Source organism: Papaver somniferum, chromosome 9 (genome assembly GCF_003573695.1).
Source record: "Papaver somniferum cultivar HN1 chromosome 9, ASM357369v1, whole genome shotgun sequence".
Taxonomy (NCBI): Eukaryota; Viridiplantae; Streptophyta; class Magnoliopsida; order Ranunculales; family Papaveraceae; genus Papaver; species Papaver somniferum.
Genome location: NC_039366.1, coordinates 3680154 through 3701109, shown reverse-complemented (window position 1 = coordinate 3701109; position 20956 = coordinate 3680154). Strand labels below are relative to the sequence as shown.

The 20956-nt window shown below is 34.9% G+C and overlaps 1 protein-coding gene, 2 long non-coding RNA genes and 1 other non-coding gene across 6 annotated transcripts; 2 read left to right on the top strand and 2 right to left on the bottom strand.

The window, feature by feature from the left end:
- Positions 1-1719: 1719 nt before the first annotated feature.
- Positions 1720-6339, bottom strand: LOC113309190. The gene is made up of 4 exons (XR_003340437.1): positions 6227-6339; positions 3890-4050; positions 2976-3027; positions 1720-1989 (listed from the first exon to the last, which is right to left on the bottom strand). It is a non-coding gene; the product is annotated as an uncharacterized LOC113309190 (long non-coding RNA).
- Positions 2277-2357, bottom strand: LOC113314637. Its single transcript, XR_003342518.1, has one exon. It is a non-coding gene; the product is annotated as a small nucleolar RNA R11/Z151 (small nucleolar RNA).
- A 6590-nt stretch (positions 6340-12929) lies between the features above and the next one.
- Positions 12930-17432, top strand: LOC113310715 (WD repeat-containing protein 87-like). Of its 2 annotated transcripts, none has more exons than XM_026559468.1 (8): positions 12930-13149; positions 13426-13485; positions 13576-13643; positions 13875-14559; positions 14662-15101; positions 15182-15343; positions 15726-16892; positions 16988-17432. In XM_026559468.1, exons 5-8 carry the CDS (start codon positions 14961-14963, stop codon positions 17135-17137), a joined length of 1620 nt encoding a protein of 539 aa, XP_026415253.1. In that variant the 5' UTR covers positions 12930-13149; positions 13426-13485; positions 13576-13643; positions 13875-14559; positions 14662-14960; the 3' UTR covers positions 17138-17432. The 2 variants fall into 2 exon arrangements, with proteins under 2 accessions (XP_026415253.1, XP_026415252.1); XM_026559467.1 differs by having other exon boundaries at positions 12973-13149; positions 13426-13488.
- Positions 17433-19215: 1783 nt separating this feature from the next.
- On the top strand, positions 19216-20677 carry LOC113309295. Of its 2 annotated transcripts, none has more exons than XR_003340504.1 (3): positions 19216-19428; positions 20237-20368; positions 20449-20677. It is a non-coding gene; the product is annotated as an uncharacterized LOC113309295 (long non-coding RNA). The 2 variants fall into 2 exon arrangements; XR_003340505.1 differs by lacking the exon at positions 19216-19428 and adding an exon at positions 19913-20040.
- The last annotated feature ends 279 nt before the right edge of the window (positions 20678-20956 follow it).

Here is a 20956-nt window from a genome sequence, read left to right as displayed (position 1 = left end):
TCGGAATTCAGAATGGCTCGTCTACTGCAGAACATCCTAGAGGCTTGTCTCATTTCAGTTTTTGAACGTCATCATTCCACCCTCTCCTTTGAAGAACATTTTTTTTTCTTCCTATACTATACTCCCTCTGTTTGTGAAAAACAAGTCATTCCAAGTTTCCTAGATTATAAGACAAAACAGCATAAACTGAAAGGACCTTGAAATTCCATACTTTTCGTTGTTTCCTAAAATATTGAGGTTCTGCCTGGATTTTAGTTTCTAATTGCAAGCACATTACGATCACTAATTCAGGAATGGATTCGTCGAACAAAGAGAAGGCTAATAAACTAAGAGCCAAAATGATCATTTCCGATCTTAAAAAACAGCTTGATAATGAAAGGAACGAGCGTAAACTGAAGGATCAACTACTAAAGGAGATGAACGCAAGGAAGGAGGAACAAAGGAAAGAGACGAGTGCATTGATATCCCACTTGGCTGCAAAAGGACTGGTTAGTAATAAATTTAAAATACAATGTATACAATAAAGGACTGGTTCTTATACATATTTATCTATATTTGTGAGACTTTCGTTACATGATTAGCATTTGCTTCTTTATGCGTTAGCACTAATGCCCATGAGTAACTTTGATATCTCTGTTAATTTTTTTTGTTTACGCTTTCATTACCAAGTATGTGAGTATTGTTGTCTGAATTCTTCTTTTAATCAACATGTCAAGCTATACCTTTAAGAAAGATCATTGAAACTTTGTTAGCTTGTAAACTTAGTACTCGCGTTGAATTGGACTGGACGCAATGTTTGTTTAGTTTACGGGTTCTTATGGACTGTAACATGTACCGAGTTTTTATTGATATATTGTATTAAACTGCGATTGTTAAGACTAGTCGTTTGAGTACTAAATTCATGATCATATATCGAAATATGCAGTTTGCAACTAAGTTACCAGTTGAAGTCGTAAATTATATATGAACATTTATAAATGATGTCTGGTGTTTCGATTGTTTAACTGCACAGAGATCTTCTAAAATTCCCCGGCCATCTACAACTAGTAACCAGCTTACCAGCTCTGGGCAGGAGTCATCTCAACAATCTAAGCACGAATCTCAAACGTCTATGCCACCTGAAGAGCCAATTGTATGTTTTTTTCCCTTCCATGCATGAAAATCTATATAGTTTTAGAGTTGCACTTTATGATGTTCATATGCCATATTTTATGTAGCTCATAGAATGCGAAATGGCAAATGTGAATCCTTCAAACGTCATTGCACTTGGTACGATTTTCTACTCACGGACAGAAAAACAGATTTTCTACTCATGGACAGAAAAACAGACCGTACATGGAGCTGCACTCGAAAACGATTGCTACAAAGTTTCCATTGATGTTGCTAAAATAGAGAATGTTTTCTTACCCTTCCTGGAAAAATACTGTTTAGTCCAAAAGCGTGTCAAAAAGTACGGATTACTCCATCCCGAGTTAACTAGGTACAGATAAGTCCAAAATTTATTTAAAATATGGAAAATACACATATAACCTTCTGATTACAATTTAGTCCAAATATTTATACTTTAATCCAAAATGACTCAGGATGATGTCAACAATTTTAAATAATATAAAAATAATTAAAAAATGATTCATCTTTTGAAAAGTTTGCCCAATATTCGCAAGTTTTATATATTCGGAAAGCTCTTTCCGCGAGCTACAAAAAGAGTACACATATGACTATATAATTCGCATTTTTTTTAAATCTTAGTTTACACTGGTGTACAGACGTGTACACATCTACGTAGAAACATGCTATTCAAATCAGAAACCAAAAAATCGTCCATCTGCAAAACCTGTCCACTGTTCTTCTCCATTTTCTTAAGCCCACTCGAAAAGTACCTAAACGCACAACAAACATGCTATTCAAAGCGGAAAATCCATAAAATCGCCCATCTACAAAACCTGTCCATTGTTCTTCTCCACAATCTTAAGCTCCCTCGAAAAGCACCTAAACACATGGCAAGTATGCTATTAAAATCATCTCATGATAAAAAAAAAAAAAAAAAACTTAGGGTTTCATCAAAAATTAGTTTTTTTATATTTTTGAGAGAGCACAATGTTGTACAATTATGTATGCACCTAAAAAAATCTAACATCCATACCCACAAAACAGACCATGTACCACAAAACAGACATATATTATTGAATAGCACAATGATGTAAAACCATATACATATGTATAAAAAATCCAACACCTTAGGAGAGTAAAATTTTGCAGATCAATAAGAAAAGATTAGGCTTCAGTGTGTAGCAGTCAGATCATTGATAAAATCTCACTCAAACCCACTAAGATATAAAATTTATCATCATTAGCCTATTAATCACTTGTGCATTTGATATAGAATCAAATCAAACCAGAACATCACTTCTACAGAACCTTAACCAGATAAGCAACTTTTATTACTACTCTCTGAAACAATAAGGAAATGCGGCAGTTATTTTGACATAAATAAGCAGCATTGGGGCTTTTTTCGTCATTGAATATTTCAGAGAAGCCCGGGGTGCAACATGCAGATAATACAAAACAAAAACGAAGAAATTGAACAAATAGATGTAGAGGGTGCGCACTCGACAACTATGTTAATACCGAGCCCCTAAATTTTACTACCTAACTAAGACTTGGGATGATGATATTCGAAATATGAAGAATTATACGTTTGTCTTGAATAGATAAGTCTAAATGCAAGTATTAATTTGTTACATTCAGGTTCATAATCAATGCAGAAACAAAGTATACGACTTAAAACAAGTACGTACGGTAAAACTAGTGCACTAAAAAGTACACCGCGCATAACTAGTGTACAAACAAGTGCACCTCGTACGACCGGTATAATAAAAGGTTATTCCAGTCTTTAACCTTTCAAAAGAATATCTTCACACATTTCACAAGGAAAGGAATAAATGGTTAGAGAGGGCACAAAGTGAAGAATTTACCAGGCGCTAGTTTACTATGACTAGTAGGTAGCTAGTTTCTTTGGCACGTTCGCTGTCAAACAAAAGTGGAAACAGATAAGAATAGTATTATCTGATTAAAAGCATGACAAGTCTATATAATGATACCAAGCATAAGATTGTCGATCCATTATTTTCACTTGTACTGCATTGTACACACCTATAAAACATGCATGAAACTGCTCATTCATACACAAAATATGGATGAAATCAAGCATTCTTACACACGAACATGCTACTTCTCATAGGAAATAGACTAGTGCACCAGTTTAGACTCTTCACATAAAGGAGACAGACTCCCCATCATAGACTCCTTATCATCATTGTTACTTGGCTGATGTACTTCCAACTAGTTAACTTTACTGGTTATGCGACATAAAACCACGATTCTAAAAAATATAGCCGAACCTTGACCGAATAGGCATACCAAAATCAGCAAGGTAAAAGAAAAAAAAAAAAGCTCAATTAAAAGTATCTAAAAGAAAAAAAATCCATAACAAATCCCTTGGATATCATAAGGTCACCATAGTAGATAAGTACAAATGAAAATACTAGTTTCATAGTTTCTGGTACAATCAATGCAGAAACAAAGTGCACGACTTACAACCAGCAATATGATAAAACTGGTGCACTAAAAAGTACACTACGTAAAACTGGTGTAAAAATAAGTACACCTCACATAGTGAAGTAAAACTGGTTTACCTTGTCGCTCGAATTCCTAAGAAAGTTCGAGAGAGAGCGAAAGAGAGAAAGAAAAATATAACTGAGTGAATTGGGAACGAAATTTCCAGATTTGTTTTAATATTGGGCACATAAATGTCATCTTGAAATAAAAATTGAGAATGTTTCGAGTGATAAATGTGCTAAAATGGTTAATTTAGATCTAATCATAATACCTGTTTTTCGTTCGGCGCTTTTCATTGTCAGCAACTCCACCATTTACTTTTTGCTCACTCTCAGCTTGCCAAATCTCATCTTCCTCACGAATGAGCTCTGAATGTGCTCCTATTTCCTCTTTAATGTAAGAACCTCTTGATATGCTACTTCAATTCTATTACTTTTAAAATGAAATAAAAGAGTGGGTGGGTGATAGTATAGTTATTAAAGCAAAGTACATAACGATCAAGAGGTGTACACCTATGTACACACTAAACAACATGTGTAAAATTATTAACATACAGTGAAAGAAAAAAAAACTAACTTCCCAAAATATATTCTCCGAGCAGGTTCAAACATTACTACTCTACGAATTGTTGGTGGGGTCCCGAACACAACAAGCACTTGTGCCACATCCAAATATTTCCATCTCGTTCACCTTGTACGAGGAACTTCTTAATAAATATTGTGAGGCTTCCCTTGCCGATAAGTATAAGAATGAACATGTGCTTTTGAAGCCATCTCACACGAACTACAGAAGTAACTTTTTATAAAAAAAAAAAGAAATACTTTACTAAGACTCCAGTCATGGAGTTGGGGTCATGGAGTTGGAGACGCAAGAAACACAATGGTGTACAACTATGTACACATTAAGAATGAATAGATGTACAACTATGTACATATAAAAAATCAATACATGTACAACCATGTGCATGACAGTAACAAACCTTTCATATTCATTGACTGCTTGTTCCCCTTTTTCCACATGATCCAAATACTAAGGACGGTACCAACTCAAAGTTCAAGGTGAATACCTGAGTTCATGCGCAAAATTGAACTTACTTAAGTTGATCTTTTGCAAGTATTAGAAAACTATGTGAACTCAAAACATAGAGGAAAAAATATTGTTGTAACCGGTCGTACAAACAGCCAAATAGAGTTTTGCAGTTGACTGTAGTGGGATCACACTATCCACCTGAATACCCGGCGCTAGTTTACTATGACTAGTAGGTAGCTAGTTAAAGATCATCTTCATTCATTTTTAATCTTTTCTAGTTCCCTATTGTAGCATCAAAATTAACTAGTTGAATAGTTACCATGATATATACACGCGAAGCATGCAGATCCACAAAATAAGTACAGTACCTCCAAGTAAGTTTACACTCCTGGCGACTTACTTTTATCCCTTTCGCAACTGCAATTCTTGACTGTACAATTTCATTGAAAACTCATCTTCCTTATCCATTTTTGCATGAAATTAGCTTACTTAAATTTATAGTTACAAAGTTTATAAATGATTTAGTATTCTGTTATCCGAAGGTAGGTCTTGGGATACAAAATTTAGAGTCAAACTTAGGCAAGCAACTGAGTTCAAATTTTGACATACATATATATAAGCAAATAAAAAAATGTGTTCTAGATATGAATGTGTCGTTTGAACGAAATCATTTAGTATCTACAAATGAGTTAAAGATAAGAATCTCATCTCTCATTTTTGGATAGGATAATACATAATGAGAAGCAATACCATTACGACTACTCTCAAGTTTCAAGTACGGGATAAATTAGAAAAACACCACTGCACTTTTACTAGATATCAAAATATCAAAGGAAGCACACTAGTTTCATTAGTATAATAATCTTCTAAAATCTTGTTAAGTTCCATACTTTCATGGCCATATATTGTGATAAATAAAAATAAAAGAGCACACAAATCTGAGGTTAACAGATTCATCCCATAAAAATTCCCATCCAAATAAAACATTGTATAGATAAGAGCCAGAAAACAACCACACCAAAGTCTAATCATCATAGTCGTCCTGCAACATGGAGAGCAATAACAGTAACAAAAATAACAGATGCAACACTAGCAGTAACTAACATAAGATTCTCAAAATATATGAGTGTTTGGAGTCAATTTTTTGGTTGTCAATGAGTTTATCCCATATTGAATCACCCTAATCAACTAACATTTTCGTTATTAATCCAATTAATGATTCGCTGAAATTATACAACCTTCATATTCTTACAATCAAAATGAACTTCAACTAATTGAGTCTAAACCATGATAGGAACATACAGATGTTAACTAGGGTTCCAAAACTAATAGGTCGAGAAGAATTTTTGAGAAATTAAAACCTAATTAAATAGAATTGAATTAAAATCAAAGTAAAAAAGAGTATGAAAATCGGAATCACCATTTTGCGAGGAATATTCTTAAGAACATTGAACACATTTCGTATTTTAAAGATTAAAATTATCAGACCGACAGATTCAAAACAGACAAATAAAAATAAGAAGAAGAAAAGAAAAAGAAATCAATGAAATTAACATATTCCAATATCAAAAAAGCCTACCTGAAACGAGAAATCATGAAGAACGAAACCTCAAATCGTCTCTATCTCACGCCAAAAATCTCAAACGTAGAGGTTCTAAACTCTCTCTTTTTTAGTCGAAAACGTAAATAGGGTATATAGGGAATAACGAAAAAATATGATTCTCTAGATCGGGAGAGGTTTGGACTAACTCGTTCGGATTTTGGACTGAACTGTGTATACGGGGGGATTTTGGACTAGCCAGTACCAGGCTTAAGGAGACAGGACTACATTTTCCAAAGCCCAGTAACAATGGGACTATACGTTAATTTCTACTAGCCTTCCCTGATTATGATGGTAAACACAGAACAGTAGAGCAGGCTCTTGGTAGGTTTGTGGCTTGGCCGAAGGACCTTGTGATCCCTGTATCAGAGGTTAGTTGATAAGCTTGTTTGCTTTCTTCATTGAATCTTTTTTCCATAACTGAGTCTATCAGGAAAATGTTAAATATTTGAGAAAATCTCTGAACCATAAAACATGTTGCTGCTAGTGAAAAATAGAGAAACTAAATCGATATATGTGGTTACACTGTTGCAGATTTGGTTAGGAGATAAATAGGTAGTGTAATGTATTTCAATATTTGTGCAGCTTTCTTTGTAATTGTTGGATATATTGTTGCACATTGTTGGTTGAATCTCTGCTTTTCGTTTGAATAATTAAACGACTGGATTTATGTTGCTATGTTAAAACAGTGCAAGTTACTTTACTGCTGCAGATACCAGAACCAACTCAGGTTCATCCGAAGGAGAAACAAAATACTAAGAAAAGAAAGAAGACCTATTCAGCTTCTGATAGATAACTCAGATTAATGACCAATTGACTCTTTTGGACCTATATTTGCACGAAATGATGCGGCTTAAGACGATTTGCAGTAGTACAAGCTCCTGTGTTTGGACAAGCCGATAATGTCCGCTGGTTACAACATATAAAATTGTGAGTTTTTTTCCGATTTACTGCTCTTTCTTTCTCGTTGTTGTGGTTTGTTTATTCAATTTCGATTTGGTGAATCAATTACTGTTTTTTAACAAATTACGATGGTAATAAGTATTGATCTATAGTTTTCATAAACAAGAAGGCGGATCTATCCAAAAGAAAAAGTCTCCATCGACGCAGATCAGTACTGTTTACAAATTTGTGGTTAAGCCCAATAATTATTGACTAATGCATTGTAAGCCTTGTTGATTCTGCAGATACGGAATACCAAAGACTAAACCTTATGGATGGACGTCGATCATGCCTCTTAGTGCAGTCCACGACACAATGTGTTGTGCACGACACTTACGTCATAGTTAAAGGTTTTTTTCGTTACCGAAGGAGCCACAATAGAAAAATGATGCATTTCTCAACTCTTTGTTTTGCTAGTGGTTCACGTTCACCTTGACCGGTTTTTGCTCTCATGATTGATTAGAGTATCCATGTAGGGTTTGGTAATCTAATTTCTTTAAAATCCTAAGCTCATAAGGATCCACGTTGAACGGTGACCCTCACCCACTCACAGAATTGCTCCGTTCCACTTTTCCTCAAAGGAGAGAAAAACAAGGCGTTTTTCTGCTAAAAAAAATAATTTTATATTTATCCCACAAAAATAAAACAACACGAAAAAAAAAACTAAGAAGAAACCCGCAAACCTAATTCCCAGTTCTCCACAGAAACAAAAAGAAAAAAACATTGCGACCTAATTCTATTCTCTTCTTCTCTCTATTCTTCATATCCATTATTAGGTCTCTCTGTAAGGTTTTTCTTTTTCAGCTTATTAAAAGAAACATTTGCAGGTAGGTTTTTTGTTTATGCATATTTTTCTTGATTCAATTAAGCTTCAATTATGGGTTTTTAAGATTGTAAACCCTGATTAATTTCTGTTCTACTTTCACAACTCTGTTGCAGTTTTGTAATTAATATACTTTCTGTGTTTTCGGTGAAGTTTTTGTTTCAGGGTGTTAGGAAGAAAAGCATAATCAGAAAGATGAGGAGGAATAGAAGAAAAAGGTATATAAATAGAAACCCTAGAATTATATTCTTAGATTTGTTTTGTTTCTTCTGATTATATATTGATCGTGTGTTTTTTTCTTTGTTCTCCGATTCCACCAAAACCTAGAGCTCTGATCAATCAAAATACTTCACTATCTAAGGTAACAATTCGTGGAAAACCCTTTTCCACTATCGTTACTTAATGTGTGATTATAATGGTTAAACTGTTATTTAAATAAGTGATTTTGAGTTATTGACCTGATTATCTGTATGACCATCCAAACAAGATATTAAAATGTATGCATATAAGTCGCATCACAGAAAATGTATGATGATCGTTTTACAAGTTTGTTACTTTCAGTGATTTGGTCGATGGTATAAACTACTAAAAAGGGGTTTAAAGATATGAAGTTAGGTCTTTATATATATATGGTTAACTGAAAAACACCATAATCTATTAAGCAAACGTGCAAAAGTGGCCAAATATGCATCTTAATTTGGAGTGGTTTTGTTTGACTTAATATATTTAGTATGTTACTCATATATTGCAGGTAGCAAGATTTGTATGGTTAAATGCTCCGAAATATTTCACTGATGTGAGTTGATTTTCTCATTCACTGTTATTTAAGCCTATTAGCTCAATTGATTCGACGCGATTGAAAAAAGATTTTAACATTAAGGATTTGAAAAGCAATATATGGAACTATTGGTAGTCTGTAGGTGGTTTGCTTTGTAGATTTGTAAGATTATATGTTTACATTTAAATTACCATCATCCTATGTTATAAGTTGTCGTGATTGGCGAGAAGGGAAGAACACCATTCCCAACACAGTTTTATCACATGCTACATATTTTTGAGCCTGTTAGTGTTAACTAAACTTTAAAAACTTTCTCTAGACCCACTTATATGTTTCTCTGATTGTTTTTCTCTGATTTAGTTTGATTACCTCTAATACGTAGAATTTCGTTTTTCTCTGATTTAGTTTAAGTACCTCTAATATTTGAATTTTGAGTTTTGTAGGTTTGATTTGTAGGATATATATTTGACTGGATTGAAATTAGGTTTTGGCACAATAAGGATGCACACATTGTCTCATACAAAAATTGATAGCTAACCTTCGTATATTAGTTTTGTGTGTTCTTTTTTTTTCTTTTTCAATTCTTACTTTATGTTGAACTTAATTGTATTGTTGCGGGTTGTTGATTTTTTCGGGGTTTTTTCACAGGGATTAAAATCAGAAAGATGTGCGACTTAATCTGATTGATTCTGCAAAACGATTAGGTATTAAAATTATTAGCTTTTTTTGTTTGTTTGTTTGTTTGTTTGTTTGTAATCTGATCGTTTTTCATCTTATTGTGAAAATCTTCCAGTCTCTCAATTTATTGTGACACTCTTCGGTGAAACCCTTCTCCTTCATCCTCCATGATTCAGCAAATTCGATCATCTTTCTCAAAAGAAAAATATCACGTCCTGGAGTGGTTTGTCTCTCAATTTTTATTTTATTTTTTTCCTAAATTTTGATTAGGGTTTTGATTTTTGGTTGGATTAGGGTTTTTGAGAGACAACAGGGGATAAATAAACAGACGTCCATTCTGTCCAAGGACCATGAACAAGTACCTCATTTATATAGTAATGTCATGTTCTCAGCTAACAGCATTCGAGCTACCAAAACGGTGGGGGTAAAGATCCCGTCCTTCTATGGAGCCTGAAAACGAGATTGGTAGGTTCACAACCCCTCTTATATCGGTTAACGTTTCTTTTATTTTTGTATCCCTTGATTTAAGTTTAGTCCAATGTTTCTTCCATATGGGGCTTGCAACATTTTGTCTTTTTAAATGTATGAATCTTTCAGTGACTAGATATTACATATTCAAGGATACAGCATGCTGCTGATTTGGTTTGTTCCTCTATTTCTGCAGGTATAAGCAGGAGTTGCCACGTTCAAGCTAAAGAAGACACTATACTAACCACCAGTTGCTTCTACTAAAGCTTTTTTTCAATGGTTATTTTCATATTCATGGTAGTTTTGATGTTATATCCTACGAACAGTAGCATCATGTTCTTGAAAAGAGGCAGTGCTGGACACGTCGCCTATTTAGAAAACTAAATGTCTTCGTAGACAGGATGGTGGTGTGTGTACTTCAAAAAACGAACGACTTCGACATGCTGGTGCTGCTGCACAGGCAAAAGAAAAACGAGAACGGCTGCAAGTAAAATTTGAAGAGGGAAGAAAGCTTCTTCAAAGCAACACTCTCAAGTCTGCTTTCGTGTATGGCCATTCTGAAATGGGATCTCCTAAGATAAATTTTTGTAAGACAAGTGATGATGGTTATATATGCATCTCGGCATATTGTTCTACTAATTGTAATGCAGAAAGGTTTATATTCTACCATCGTGCTCCGTCCTAGGCTACTATGGATTCTTATATTGTGATTTTTGTTCTTAGTTTGGGTTCTTATATATACTTTTGGTCTTTGTCTAACCTAAAATCTTTTACTTTATTTTTCATTTCATTTCTGATGGCTTGAGAAGACTTCACTGAAGACCTGTATATTTAACTTATACTCAATCTAGAAAGAATAAATTAATTACGCCGATGGTGATCAAGGTCAGCAACATGAAGTGATTTAGAATGTTATTTTTTTGGTAATGTTATAGTCTTCCTAATACTATGCAACATGGTTCTCCTATATTGTTAGTTGCGTGAGAAATAGTACAATAAGGATCTTAAGCAATTACATGAAGTTATGGAGAAAAGAGATTCTCAAAATCTAGATTTTCATATTAAAGAAAAAAACCATGTTGCATAATCTCTTAAAAGTGACTGAATGGAAAAAAAAACATGTGCATTAACTTTTCATTCTTAATGCACATGCCTTGACTATGTATATACTTAGGACTTGACCAATGATATTGCAACTGGCTGAATGGACAATGTCAGTGTTAATCACAGATACATTAAAGATGTTTTCACTATCCAAAAGGATATGAATGGATACTTGCTTTTCCAATGATATTGCCACTAAATGGTCAAGTTAATTTTTCCTAATGAATATGAAGGTCGCCATGTGTCCACAAGAACGACGTGGATGCATTCCCGTTTGGATTATTAAGTTCTGTTAGGGTTCGTTTGCAACAGCTTCCAATCAATTTAAAGGACTTGTGCGAGGCGAAACCGAGCTTTACCAAATCAAATAAAGAGGCAGCGATGCATTGTATTTGTAGTTTGTAGTTAGAGATTGAATTGGTGAACCAAGCTACGCCCGGGCACAAAATCTAGTTATGATGTAAAGCTGAACTTCTGAACTTGTAAATGTAAAAACTGATGCTAAATTATAATTGATATAACTAGTAGAATTATAATTTTTTGTTCCTGTCAGATATGTGCCCACCACCGTTAAAATTATACCGACTCAAATTAACAAACTGACCAGCTTTCATGCATATATTTAAACCGGCCATGATTTTTAAATCTTCTATATAATGACCAAACTGTTAAGTTTTCCATCCGGACCCACCAAAACGGTCAACAACGCTAAATTAGTCAATTTTTGTTCTTAAATTACTAACTTATCCTTCTTCCTTTCCTCCTCCATAAAGATATTTTCTTCTCCTCCTTGGCTGTTCTTACTCCATACAACAAAATTTTACCCAGCTACAACGACGTCCATTTCTTCTTTTCTGCTTCTCCAACTCTTTCTCGACTACATCGCCCACGATTGATGGTGGCAGACTTTAAATAACACTTGCTTCAGTATTGATTCATATGGTGATGGAAACAAAAAATCGAATGAGATAATTATGAATAATGAAGACAATGGAGATTTCTCCATCAAATAGGTCCGGGGTTTATATTGAGATTTTTTTTCATTTTGAGATCTTAATTGTTCCTTAAGTTAGTTCATTAGGTAAGTATTAAGGTCAACTGTAATTAAAGATTTGATTTGAAACTTTCACAAAATTTTCAAAATGTCGTCTGTAATTAGCCATTTCAATATTCTATCTTCAAATACTATCAAAGTCATCAGACCCCAATATTTCTTGACCTATATATTCATCTCACAAAGCAGTAACAACATCAATTCTTTCATCTTTTCTAGCTGGTAAAACCAACTCATTCTCACGTGATCTGATGCTTTGTTGTTAGTTAATTGTAGTGAATAGTTTAAGCTTGATGAACATTTAGTGTTTGTGACTATTTAGGAGAATGAGTTTGTTCTAGATATGAGTTCACTGAAGGGAAGGATTTACGGAAAAATTACAAACCAATCGCCACGTCTATCTCTTGGTAGTTTCACACACTCAACAAGTTTGTAGAAATGTCTAAATGTTGTTCCTCACTGGTCTGAGTCACCGAGCGAAAAAACTCATGACACGACCTAGTCATTTCATAAGAGGGGTTTAAATGTAATTTACCAGCTTGGATAACTGATACATAGACACTTAACTGCCGTTACCCGTTTTGTTAGAAAAAACGGGATGAAAATGTCAATATCTGCCACTTTATATAATGATTCACAAAAAAACGGTCATTTTCTTAAATATAGATCAAAAAGTTGGCCATTTTATTAAAAACCCCAGAAAAAAAAAAAAAAAAAAAAAACTCCCATGTAATAAAACTCGAAACTAATTCAGACCGAGTCAGACGCTAAACTGGGTTCAGATCACAAATACACAAAGGCTGGTGGTGCGTCCAAGACCCAACTACCCAGGACATATTTTTTTGAGGGGGATAAAATTGAAGTTTGATATGTATGCCAATTGCCAAACCAAACAGCCCCTCCAGGGAGTGAACTTCGTTAACTCTCTTTCAAGAGCCAAAACTCGCAATTAAAACCTTGAATCGAATCAACAAACAAAAACTCACAATTCAAACCCTAATTTGAATCCACAGAAGAAGCGACAGCAGATTATTGACTTGGAAAGTAACTAAAAGGTTCGTAAAATATCATCTGCATTTTCAATCAATTTTCATTTTATTTATTTTTTTCAATTTTTTTTTTGTTGTTGATCAATTTCAATCCCCTTTCTGTCTCATTTTGTGTATGAACTTGAAAATGCAGCATAGTCCGCCTATCATATGAGTTGTTTTCGATTGATTACCTTTCCAATCATTTTTATTGTTTCATTTGATTTTTTTTAGGGTTTATGATGAAAATTAGAATTGGGGAAAAATAGATTTGATCTTTGTATCTTGTTATTGTTGTTACAGATGGCTGGTGGTAAGTCTAATGGAGGAAAGGCCCCAGGGAAACATCAACATGCAGCTAAGGTGGTAGGTTGGGTGGTTCATTTTCTTTTCTTGTTTTTGTAATGCTTTGAAAATTTGTTGAAATTGAAGATTAAATCTTCTTCTTTGTAGGTTGCACCAATCACCGGAAGAACGAAGAAGTCTCGCAGACGCGACTGTCCTGGCAGTGTTGTTCCTCGGTATGTGTCTTCAAATACCTGACTTTGTTCTTTCCCTTAATTGTATTTTTGTGCATTTCTAGAATTTTTTCTGTTTTTGTCTTGGGGGTTCGTTTTTTATTAGGTTTTCAATGTGAAATGTTTCAGAGCTTATTTTTCCGTTTCCAATGTGTTTTATTTGGTAAATATTCAATGTACTTTATCGAGAGTGAACTGTGGAGACTGAATACACTGCTTACTGTCCTACTGCAGAGTGTGTGAAATAATGGAGCACCCTATAAACGTAACTTGCCGATCGAGACCCAACTGTATTAAGGACTACACAAGCCAATTGGATGGTACATATCTTAAAATGTTCGAAGACAGTTGCTTTGGGCATCTTATGCACTTACCAAGTGTTTCGTTTTGTTTGAATCTCGTCCATAATGTATTGTTGAGGAGAAAAGATACTTCAAAAGAGGACGACGTGGAGGAGGCTATGTCCTTTATTATTGGCAATCAAGAGATATGTTTTGGAGAAAGAGAGTTCGCAATGATGTCGGGGTTAAACTTTTAGGGGACTGAAAAAATAGACATGAACCATAACAAGATACCTCTCATGGAAGCCCATTTTCCAGGTCAGAAAAATGTTAAGTTGTCAGACATGATAGAGAAATTCAAACAACTGCCAAACAGTGAGGACAAACTAAAGCTAGGCTTGCTCTGCATCGCTGAAAATGTAATTATGGGCATTGGGTTAGATGTCAACGTAAATAAGCGTCGTTTCTTCCTAGTTAACAACCTCAAGGAGTTCAACAACTACCCTTGGGGAAAGCTGTCATACAGAGTGACAAGACGTTCTCTCATCAATGCGTCAAATAAAACAGATGTTTCCAAAGTGGAAAAAATACTTGGCGCATTGGTTTATAATTTGTATGGATTCCCACATGTTTTTCAGGTACGCATAATAACTCAAGTTGGTGAGTCTTAAATTATCATCAATAGGGGGATGATTGTGTTAATCAATTTACTTATTTAGTTATTTGTTTGATTTCGACAGGCTTGGATTTTCCAAACTATACCGATTTTAACAGAGAAGTATGCCGTCAAAAACAAAGATCGCCCTCAGGCCCTTCACCCACGTATCTTGCAGTTCAAAGTGACTAGAGCTCGTGGACCATTGCATAAACAAATCCTGAAAGAATTGAGCTGTGTAGAGGGGAGGAATTCTCTCTTGCCATGCTATTCTAATTCAAGTAATCTGACACCTGACCTCTTTAACCTTTCGTTTCCTTTTTCTTGTAGATTAAGGTTTTGTCACCTTTACACCCTACAAAAGAAGAACTAAAAGAAGGCTACATGGCTGGATTTTTAAGTGATGAGGACGTTTCAGGAGCCACAGGACATGAAAATGATCCAAGCATCCAAGAGCTTGATAACGAAGACGAAACTACCGAAGAATGGGAAGCGAATTATTATTCTAACCCCACGAATTCCTTGGTAAGATCACATCGCAAGAAAGCTGTCAGTACATTATCTTAATTTAAAACTTATGAAATACATTCGCATACACTGAATAGGAGGATGCCTCTGCCGTCAAGGACAAAGGACTATCAAGTGATAGGGAGGTTTCAGGAGCCAAAGAGCATCAAAATGATTCATGCATCCAAGAGCTTAATGGCGAAGATGAAGCTACCAAAGAAAGGGAAGCAACTTCTTGCTCCAACTCCTCTAATTCCTTGGTAAGATCACATCGCAAGAAACCTCTTTGCCAGTGTGTAGTACAACTTCATGTAAAAGTTATCAAACCCGAACTTGAATCTCAACTTAATCATACAGACACCTAATTACTAATTTAACCACGACTTCTAACAATTCTTTCTTTCTTTCTTATTTACGATTCTACAGTAACCATAATCTTTTTAAACTATAAATTTCTTTTGATTGATTCTGTATATCTAAACCAAAATCTTGAAATATCCTAAGTTTGAACCATCAACATCTAAAGGTTTGTAATATATCATCTCCATTTATGATCAGTTTTGTTTCATAAGTTTTTGTTTCTGTTTTTTGTTTGTTTTTTGTTTTTTTTGTTTTGTTTTCAATTTCTCTTTGTTTGTGTAGAGGATTGGGAAGCAAAATTGCACCAAAGAAGTTATAACTTTAGCAGGTGGTGAGGATCAAGATGTTGAGTGTCTTGACGATTTGAAGTTCAAACTCAGAAGGGAGATTGATAAACTTAACAAAGAAAGGGAGGAATTGGGGATTGATCGTTATAAGCTTTTGGAAGAAAACGCTATACTTAATTTCAAGAAGTTAAAACTTGGAAGAGATACCGAGTTACTCAACGAGGAGAAGACGAAACTGCGAAGTGATGTTGAACTGCTAATCAAAGAAAAGTCTATTGTCCAAGGTGAGATTTGTTTGCTCAATGAAAAGAAGATTATTCTGGAAAGTGAAATTGAATTATTTGGTAATGAGAAGACTAACTTGGGCAATGAGACTGAGTTGCTCAACAAGGAGAAGACAAAACTGCAAAGTGATCTTGAATTTCTCAACAGAGAAAAGTCTGCACTACAAGGTGATATTTGTTCGCTCAATGGAAAGAAGACTACACTACAAGATGATATTTGTTCGCTCAATGAAAAGAAAACTACGGTACAAGATGATATTTATTCGCTCAATGAAACGAAAGCTACGGTACAAGATGATATTTGTTCACTCAATGAAAAGAAGTTTATTGTGCAAGGTGATGTTTGTTGGCTCAATGAAAAGAAGATTACAGTACGGGATGATATTTGTTCTATTACTGAAAAGAAGACTACAATACAAGGTGATATTCGTTCACTCAGTGAAAAGAAGACTACTCTGGAAAGTGAAATTGAATGGCTTAGCAGTCAGAAGACTAATTTGGGAAATTATAATGAGTTGCTTAACAAGGAGAAGACGAGATTGCAGACTGAAACTGAGATTCTCATTAAGGAGAGAACAGAACTTCAAAGTGATTTAGAATTTCTCAACCAAGAGAAAACTGAATTGGGAACGAATGTTAAGTTCCTCCAAGATGAGAAGAATAAACTGCAATCTGACATTGAATTTCACAATGGAGAGAAGGCTGAATTTATACGTTCCGTGACGGCTGATCTTAGTAAGTCCTTTTATGAACGTGAGAAAACATTGGCTGAGAATGAAAAAATGTTCATAGAACTTAAAGAGATGAACCAAACATTGGTTGCTGAGGAAAAGTTTTACACTGAAGAGCTTCAGGAAGCTCGCCAAGTACTTATCAAGGTACACTATCTAAATTGTTATTATTTTCGAAGTTTTTTTTCTTTTTTAAATTGAGGTTAATGGAAACACAAGATTTTGATTGATGTAATATGCAGGATATGGAGTCAGAAAAGGCAACCACAAATACGGTGATTGGAGTAGAAAAGAGAAAGAGAAGAGATCCAGAGCTGTGGAATTTCAGAAAGAACAAGAGAGCCACGCTGAAAGAAGTGATTTGTTTTCAATTGAACCGTACAGATAAGTAAAAGAGACCAACTTCTACATGAGCCTTGTGTAAGAACGTGGTAATGTCCAGTTTTTGGAGTACACTAGTGGGAGGATGCTAACATAATATCTAGTTGTAAACGTGTGTGAAAGAATTAGGTGACAGGAAAATGGAAGATATGAAATGATATAATGTAGATGTTACGGGTCTGCTCATGATGTGAAGCTGAATTTCAAACTTGTAAATGTTTAGAATATGAAATGTAAAACTGCTTCCAAGTTAGCCTTTTTAAGAAAATGCTTTATCCTCTCCTATGTTGGGGGTGTGCTTATTCAGTTGTTAGTTGTTACTTGTAGACAATCGTTTTCTTGCAGGATTCTTTTACTTGAGACAAGATTAAAGGTATATATGACATCATGAAAATCATAGGATTCTAGAAATGGGTTGTAAGACTTGTGACCTGTAGGTAAATGATTACTGTTACTTTGGTTAGTATTGTAATATTCGCTTAAGTATTAGAGTAAACACCTCGAGCTATTAATTAAACTTTACACCAAAATTTTATCGTGTTGAGTTTTGACAAACCTTGGTTGTAGTTACTTTTGTTTATGCTTATCTCCAGCGGTAATTGTTAGCTTTCATGTCTCCGTCCCTATGGTGCGAATGTGATGGTTTAGGCCCTTTGGGGAACTGTGAACAGAACATATTGTAGTACTGCCTGTATTAGCGTCTGGTGCAATACTCATGTCGAGTCTATTTCTTCTTTTCCTTTTTTGTTTTGCTTTTAGTGTTATGGATGATCTCTGTTCAGGAAGAAGGAGAAGGAGAATCTATTTGCTTAAGCATGATAATTTTCATATGTTTGTAGTCTCTATTCTCTAGCTTCTGTTCCTTTCTTTCAATCCGCCTCTTCCGCATGTCAATACAGCCTTATGGATAGTCACTGCGCCCCTCTGAAATTAACATAAAACTTATTTCACAAACATGTTAGATTTTTAAATGCTAGTGGTGAACTCATCATTGCATTGCATTTTATTTTAAGTGCATGGAATCTACGTACATTGTTGCAGGATCTTGAACGAATTGGAATTCAGGAAGGCATGCCTAGTGCAGAACATCCCAGAGGTTTGTCTCATTTCCGTTTCTGCACGGCACCATTCCACCCTGAACCTCGGAAGAAAAGAAAACATTTTTCTATATTATGTTCAGTTTGTGGAATGTAACTTCCTAATGGAAATTAAGGCCTTCTGCTGCTCTATAAATAATAAGATTCTTCATGAATTTTGGTTTCTCAATGCAAACACACTACAACACCTATTGTTTCTGACACACATTGTGCATGGATCTTGGTTTCTCATTGCAATTACTGATTTAGGAATTGATGTTGTGCAGCGGAAGAAAAGAAAGTCTGAAGGGCAAATTGATTAGATGCATGGTGATGTCGAATCTTTTACCAAAGAAAGGCTGAACTAGTAACAAAAGGGTTCATTGCTGATCTTAAGAAACAGCTGGATACTGAAAAACGCGAGCGAGAACTAAAGGATCAACAACTCAAGGAGATCACCGCAAGGATGAAGGAACAAGGACAAGTGCATTGATTTTGCACTTGGCCGCTAAAGGAATATTTCCACCAGAGACAAGTCCAACTAGCAAGGTTGTTAGACTGGTAAGCTATAAATAAAAGACAATGGATACCATTAAGATTGGGTTATTAAATCTTTTTCTCTATATGTGAAACTTTAGTTATCCGAATTAGGTTCACATAATTAGCACTTGCTTCTTTATGGGTTAGCAGTAGCACCCATGCTCATGAGTAACTTTGATATCTCTGTTATTTTTCTTTGTTTACACTTCGTTTTATACGAACATCTATAAATGATGTCTAGTGCTTCTATTTGTTCAACAAAACAAAGATCTTCTAAAATTTCTCGGCTTACCAGCTCTAGGCAGGAGTCACCTATTAATTAGCGATCATCTCAACAGTACGCACAAATCTCAGATGTCTTCGCCACTTGAAGAGCCAATTGTATGCTTCTTTTTTAAATCTGTATAGTTTTAGAGTTGCACTTTATGACGTTCATTATGCCATATTTTCTGCAGCTTATAGAATGCAAATTGACGAATCCATATCGTTTAAACGTCATAGCATTTGGTAGCATGTATAAAGCAATCTCATGTTTAGAAGCATCAACGGAAACTTTGTACCAATTGCTACAAAATTTCCATTGATGCTGCAAAACATGAAATTTCTTTCTTACCCTTTCCAGAAGATGATGATAAATACAGAACAGTAGGGAAGGCTCAGAACTTGTGATCGTCCCTGACTTGAAGGTATGTTAGTTGCTAAGCTTGTTTGCTTTCTTCTTTAAATATTTTTTTTCCCTAACTGAGTTTATCTAGTTTGTTAACAAGGATCGGAATATGAAACATTTTAAGAAATTTCTGAACCATAAAACATGCTGCTGCTAGTGAAAAATAGAGAACCTAAATCGATATATGTGGTTATAGATTTGATTATGAGATAGATGGGCTGTGTAAAGTATTTCAGTATTTGCACAGCTTTCTTTGGAATTGATGGATACATTGTTGCCTATCTGCTTTTCGTTTGAATGGTTAAACGATTGGATATATGTTGGTAAGTTAAAACATTGCAAGTTACTTTATTGCTGCAGATGCCAGAACCAACTTAGGATCATCATAAGGAGAAACAGAAGACTAAGAAAAGAAAGAATACCTTTTCAGATTCTAGATAGCTCAGATTATGACCAATAGACTCATTTGCTCCTATATTTGCACAAAACGATTTGGAGTAGTACAAGCTCCGGTGTTTCGGCAAGCTGGGCACTAACTAGAGTTAGAGACTATACCATAAAATAGAGAAAGGAGAGGTAGATGTCATATACCACCGATAATGTCAAAGCGTTGATTGCAACATACCAAATTGTGAGTTTGTCAGTTTACTGCTTTCTTTCTCGTTGTTGTTCAATTATGTTTCAATTTGGCGAGTCAATTACTTTTTTTGACAAATTATGGGGGGTAAGTACTGAAGTCAAATTTGTTCAAGTTTGTGCAAACTATGTTATCATTTTCTTAAAAGCTTGTGCGGTGTCATGGATTGATCTAAAGTTTTCGTAAACAGGAAGGCGCAATCTTTCCAAAAGGAAAGGCTGAAGTGCATGATGATAAATTATCCCCGTCGACGCAGCCCCATATACAGAGATCACTGCTATCCTTACTAGTCCAACATACTGTTGCAACAATGTGATATAAGGTATATTAGGTTAGTTTATAGCACTGTTTATAAACTTCTAGTTAGCCAATAGTTATTGACTAATGCTTTGTATTCTACAGATATGGACTACCAATTGATCGAGAGTAAAGGAGGGGCAAAATAGTAAACTTGTACGAACCCAATAGAGGTTATCTTGTGCACGACACTTTTGTCATTGGGATAGATTTTAATTTGTTGCAGAAGGAGCCAATAGAGGGATGAAATGGATGCCAGATCTAAGAGAGCTGTCAAAAGTCTCAAGTCTGGCTGCAGTTTACATTTTGGTAAGTTAGAAAAAAGTGGGCAAGGCCGCAAGGGTCAAGAAAGAAAGACATCTTGCTAGGTTTTCTGGTGTAATCCAAGGTTTTTTTTTGTTCTTCTCTTCTTGTATATGCATCGTTACTTTGCTGTTGATCGGTCCGTATGGTCCTGTTGAACTTCTCATGTAGGACTAGCGGCATATGTTTTGGTTGACAACTATAATGCAAACAAATACAGCTCTTGCACATTTTCTTCGATGTTTCAAATGTTTTTTTGGTGCTACATTGATCTAGCTTCTAAACAGAAACTATGGAGTTGTTTGTACTC